Below are 6,267 nucleotides of genomic sequence, written 5' to 3' on the forward strand. Positions count from 1 at the left end.
GTGTCCCGAAATGATGGGGATATTCTTATATATGCATCTTGTTAATGTCGGTTACCAGGTGTTCACCATATGAATGATTTTTATCTCTATGTATGGGATGTATATTGAAATATGAAATCTTGTGGTCTATTGTTACGATTTGATATATATAGGTTAAACCTATAACTCACCAACATTTTTGTTGACGTTTAAAGCATGTTTATTCTCAGGTGAATATTAAGAGCTTCCGCTGTTGCATACTAAAATAAGGACAAGATTTGGAGTCCATGTTTGTATGATATTATGTGAAAACTGCATTCAAGAAACATATGTCGATGTAATATATTTCTATTGTAAACCATTATGTAATGGCCGTGTGTAAACAGTATATTTTAGATTATCATTATTTGATAATCTACGTAATGCTTTTGAAACCTTTATTGATAAAATAAAGGTTATGGTTGTTTTAAAAATGAATGCAGTCTTTGAAAAACGTCTCATATAGAGGTCAAAACCTCGCAACGGAATCAATTAATATGGAACGTTTATAATCAATATGAACGGGACATTTCAACCGCTTCATCGACTGAAACATCACGTCAAACACCGCTTCGGTCCCTGATATGACCGAAATGGACGGTTTTATTTGTGCGGTGTCGTTAGGCCGCAACACGTCAGAATCAGTCACTAGAAGGGGGTACTATTTTAAATTTATATTTAGCGGGGCCTAAATCGTACTACTCCTTATTATGAGTAAGGGAAGTATGACCTAGGGTCGTATTTTTAAGATATCAGTAGAATCGAACCTATATTTAAAGCTTAAGATATAAGGAGAAGGAGTAGTGGTTACCTAATTTTGAGTTTTTTCTAGTTTATAAGACAGATAAAGTAAATGCAATAAAATTCGTAATTCAGATAAGGTTAAAACAAGTGCATACTATGGTTTCACCAGTTATTCTGCCGGGATTATGGAATGCTGGCTCATGAATAGGTAGGGACCTTATATTCATTACACTGGTCCTAAACGCCCCCGTCGTAAGACATGTCACTGGGTAATGCGATAGGCTTGAAGATTCTGAATAGACAACAACGTCCCTTACCCCTGACGCCCGTGCAGTCTAACTACATGTATACACGTTCAGACGGCTCATCCAATTGAGCGACTCGGTTGGGTGACGTATTAACATTCCATAAAGGTCTAAACTTTCTTAAGCGTAATAAAATACATGGTTTACCGTATCCGAGAGACGTGATGTGTTTCGATGCTTTCGTTAGTGATTGGTTTTAAAAGATAGTTAGGCCCTTAAAAAGAGTTTAACCATAAAGAACACCATGGCCAATTCAAGTGGACTTCCATGAACACGTTCGGTTATCCTAACGGTCCAATCCTTTATGTGTTTAAACAAACAGATCCTTAGTTAACCAAGAATCCCTCAAGCGGGGTGCAATGCTTGAGACCGTGTTATGGTGAAGTGTACTAATCAGCACTGACTGGGTTCCATGGCCTTACTTAGCAGAGGTACAGCTTACAACAACCGTTGTGCTTCAACATGTACGTACGAAGTTTATATGCTTGGTGACTACACTAGCATGGTCTAGGACCGACAATGTACTAAGTGTCCTCAGTCGGAATCCAAAGCTTGATAGACTTACTACAACCGGTGTGCCTCAGTCGATCTTGCGTTGTATCCGATAGACTTCTCTTACCAAGGGGTGACACAGATAGTGTACTCTGAATCGGGGTTCGCGACTTTCCAATAACAGAGCCAATAACTACGTTCTATTAGTTGGAAAAGTTATTGAGTTTAAAGCATAATCGGAAAACATTTCGACAACATACACAAACCATAATATTATTTTGTCATTATAACTGACTACATCATAGCATACACTAAAGATAACTACTCGCTAATCATGGCAGCAACATCACATGATAAAGATAAAGGATAGAAGTATCAGTAGATTAAACGAATTCCGAATACAAAAGTGACAACTTCAAACTCCAGACAGCTCCTAATACAATCTTCGGCGTTCTTCTCTGGGTGCTAGATTTCCTGCACGGAGTCGAAGACCTTGAAAGTATGACTAATATTGTATAAGAGAGAGAAAGAAGTGAATTGAAGTGTTTGTTAAAATGGATGGCAAAGATCCTTTAAATAAGCTTGAATTTTGCCTGCAAACGGCTGGCAGGCCGTTTGGCAAGCCGTTTGCAGGGGCCGTTTGATCAGTCAGCCCGTTTACCATGGCCATTTGCCTTGGGCGTGTGGCAGGCCGTTTGCCATACTGGCAGGCCGTTTGTCAGCCCGTTTGGCAAGCCGTTTGGCTTGATGATTTGCTGGATCGTAACTTGATTTCTTGTCTTTCACCGTTTTCGCTCTGGAATCTTCGTTTTAGCTCCGATTTTCTTGATTCTTTTTGCGCCGTCTTCGTAATCACTTGATCTTCAATTTTAACCGACGAAGCGGGTATTTTGCCGATAAAGTTCGAAACTTTATTGTTTTTGGGCCTCAATACCGGGGTGAAAACGAGACTTTTTAGCCGATATCAGTCCCCAACGTACCTGCCGGCCATTCGGAAGAATTCATCCCTGTTGACTTCGTAAGTAGTTGATCTGTACGTTTTGTTTTTTTACGGCCGTATATTTAGTTTCGTTGATGTATCCACTATATGGATTTTAAGTTGTTACCTTTTCGTTTGTTTAATCTTTTGTGTTACTATTGATTGTTGCTTGATTTAGATTGACTAACTTTTTTCCTTTTACCTCAAAAGTGAATGTTTAACATTTTTAGATTGTTGCAAAGTTTTGTGGATATATACTAAAATTCTGAAATATGTTAATTTTCAGGGTTGTTGTAAGCAAAAGAAGAAAGTTTGAGGTAACCATCATCTATTCAATCAATGATTATGATTGTACATATTGAATGTTCTTGAATTTCAATAAAGTGTCAAACTTTCACATTAGCAGTTGTGGATTTAAAACTGGCAATTTTTCAATCTCGTTCATTTAGGTCTGGCAAATGGGTGAGATAACTGTTTTAATTATAAGTGAATTGCTTTGTACCCTATTCATAGGTTCCAAATTGGTCAAATAATAATTGTTTAAATTCTGAATCGATCGCTCTATATCATACTACAGAATATAATTGAAGTCTATATATATTATGTTCTTATGTTGACAATTAGCCAATTATTGGTGTCAATCTTCTGTGTTACCATTCAATGTTGGTTGATCCAGATTTTCATTGTTGAAAATATATCACACTTAATTTAGTTTCGTTGATGTATGCATCGTTTTTAGTTATTAATTTTTTGTTTGTTTAATCTTCTGTGTTACTATTCATTTTTGGTTGATCCAGATTTTTAGATTGCTGCTTTTGCATTTATTTCTTTGCAATTAATGTGTGTGCTTTAAATTTTAGGGATCTTGATAGTAAAACACGATTTTTACATTTTTAGTTATCAATTTAAGTGTATGTTTATCATTTTAAGATTGTTGTGCAATGCAATTAGTCTTAAACAGTTTTGTGGCTACATACTAAAATTTTGAAATATGTTTATTTTCAGGGTTGTTGATAGCAACAGAAGAAATATCATCGTGTGTTTAATCAATGGTTTCGGTTGTATATATTGAAACTTCTTGAATTTCAATAAAGTGTTAACTAAAATTTTCACATTTGCAGAACAGTTTTGTAGGTGCATACTACAATTTTTAAATAGGTTATTTTTCAGGGTTGTTGATTGTACATATTGAATGTTCTTCAATTTCAATAAACTGTCAAGTAAAACTTTTATATTAGCAGTTGTCAATTTAAAACTAGGAGGTTGTCAACTTGGTTAATTTAGGTAAGACAGTTGGGTCAAATGATTGTTTTAATTTCAAGTCTATTGCTTTATTCCCAACTGAAAGGTTACTAAAATTTTCACATTTGCAGAACAGTTTTGTAGGTGCATACTACAATTTTTAAATAGGTTATTTTTCAGGGTTGTTGATTGTACATATTGAATGTTCTTCAATTTCAATAAACTCTCAAGTAAAACTTTTGCATTTGCAGTTGTCAATTTCAAACTGAGAAGTTGTCAAGTTGGTTAATTTAGGTCAGACAGTTGGGTCAAATAATTGTTTAATTTTGCAATCATCATGTGTTTATGTTCACAATTAATTGATGTAGTTCTTTATTAATGTAGTTCTTCATTGGAGTCTATGTAACATGTTCTTATGTTGACAATTAATTGATGTAGTTCTTCATTGAATTTGGAAGAGTATATATCTTTATTAATTTTGATTTAGTTGTTTTTATTTTGTACTTGAATATACTGCAGCTGAAAAGAAGTTAAATATTTGTGTCAATTAAGTTTAAGTGTGTCATGTGGGTTAGTTTTTAGTTAAAAAAATCAGACAGTTTGCCTGATTAAAAACCTTTTTTTATTTAAATTATTTACTTTTTTTTATATATAAAGGTGCAAACATTTGATGTTGTAGATAGCCTTAAATGTTTCTTCGAAGGACTTCAAACCATATATTTTTGTTATGTTTCATTTTAGAATATGCACCTTCGGATTCTGGAGCATTCGTTTTCTGATATATATATATATATATATATATATATATATATATATATATATATATATATATAGTTGAGAAGATTTCAAGTGTCGTAACAGCCATCCAAAAAAATGTCAGACAGTGGAGTTTCAAGGTATATGATATATACTTTTTTATGAATTAGGTTTTATGTTGTTCATTTATAAATTATTACGTAGACGTTGTGTTTACTATGTATTAACATTTTTTTATGTCGTGATATTAGTGATGATGAAAGTTATATTGACATGGATGTCTTCCATGATGGACACTTTTCACTTGGCTGGAGCTCTGGAAGTAGTATGTCGGTGGGAAAAAAATCATTTCACCTATGCGAGTCAACTATCTTTTTCCTTGATTGGGTGCACGAGAGACTTAGAAAGGAGATACCGTCTGAATATGATTTGGTATTGTATTTTGATGAAGGTGCGGAGAGGTTCAAATTTCTTTATGTAGAAGAGCAGTTTGATTATGTAAAAAATCGAGCTGCACAAGAAGGGTTCAAAGGTTAGGTTATACTTACTTCGCGAACCTAGCATGAGCGACGAGTCATGCTTTTGATCAAATATGGTTGTGTATCATTAATAAGTAATTGTGTTTCCGTATGTAATGTATTAGGTGTCTGTATGTATGTTTATGTAACTAATTATGTGTAATTGTGAATCAATATGTACAATTATGTAATGGTAATCACTTTTGACTATGTATAATCATGTATTGTTATGTAATATGTTGTTGTGTATAATAAATTATGTATCTTATTCTTGACAACATTTGTATCTATTAACCACAGGGGTGTTCATTCGGCTGGTTTACGGTTTACGTGGTTTATTCGGTTTTCAAGATTATTTTTGAGAACCATTAACCAAACCAAATTTGACAAAACCAAACCAATCCAACCAAATAATAAATCGATTTACATGGATTGATTTCGGTTAAACCAAATTAAATCTTATAGGTAAAAAAGTGTAGCTTTTTTACAACCCATTTTTAGTAATATCAATGAACTGAACTGTAGTTTCAACTTGCAAAAACTAGTAGCAATCTAAAGTGAAATCTGAACTAATTTGTACTAAAATACTACCCATATTTACTATAAATCTAGATAATAAAATTAAATTAAATATTTAACCATAAATAGTTGTATAATTCGGTTTTTCGGTTTGAAACCAAATGTTCATTTTACAAACCAAAATCAAACCGAAAACCGGTAATATTTTCGGTTGAAACCCAAAAACCAAACCAAAATCAAATAAGCCAACTCACTTTAACCAAATCAATTTGGTTCGATCGGTTTCATGGGTTAAACCGTTTAATGCACACCCCTAATTAACCATATTAATATGGTTTTCTGAAAACAAAGTCTAATTAAACATGTTGCTCTTCATATACTATCTATTAGGCACCACAAAATTACAATGGAACTACTTACATAAACAATGCCAACCTTACATTGAAAATACATAAAGCATAACAAAAATATGGACTGTCAAAGTTTTTCATACCTCAAATGTAAAGAAAAAGTAAAAAAATACAAAAAACTTAAAGATATAGCAAATACATAATTTCACTATTTTGTATTCTAATAGCTATTTAACTAACACAAAAATAATCAATTTTAGGCTACAGTTATAAAACCATTGAACCAAAAAATAACCCAATTAGAAATTTTATGTGGCCTTTCATTCACATTTAGGGATGGCAAT

At 33.1% G+C, this 6,267-nt stretch overlaps 1 protein-coding gene across 2 annotated transcripts; it reads left to right on the plus strand.

Annotated features, from left to right (window-relative positions):
• The first annotated feature begins 2,730 nt into the window (after positions 1-2,730).
• LOC139859421 (uncharacterized) lies at positions 2,731-5,249 on the plus strand. Of its 2 annotated transcripts, none has more exons than XM_071848219.1 (4): positions 2,731-2,855; positions 3,544-3,672; positions 4,615-4,676; positions 4,788-5,249. In XM_071848219.1, the coding sequence occupies exons 3-4, from the start codon at positions 4,654-4,656 to the stop codon at positions 5,071-5,073; spliced, it is 309 nt and encodes a 102-aa protein (XP_071704320.1). In that variant the 5' UTR covers positions 2,731-2,855; positions 3,544-3,672; positions 4,615-4,653; the 3' UTR covers positions 5,074-5,249. The 2 variants fall into 2 exon arrangements, with proteins under 2 accessions (XP_071704320.1, XP_071704317.1); XM_071848216.1 differs by lacking the exon at positions 2,731-2,855 and adding an exon at positions 2,955-3,000.
• The last annotated feature ends 1,018 nt before the right edge of the window (positions 5,250-6,267 follow it).

The sequence above is a fragment of the Rutidosis leptorrhynchoides genome, chromosome 1 (genome assembly GCF_046630445.1).
Source record: "Rutidosis leptorrhynchoides isolate AG116_Rl617_1_P2 chromosome 1, CSIRO_AGI_Rlap_v1, whole genome shotgun sequence".
NCBI lineage: Eukaryota > Viridiplantae > Streptophyta > Magnoliopsida > Asterales > Asteraceae > Rutidosis > Rutidosis leptorrhynchoides.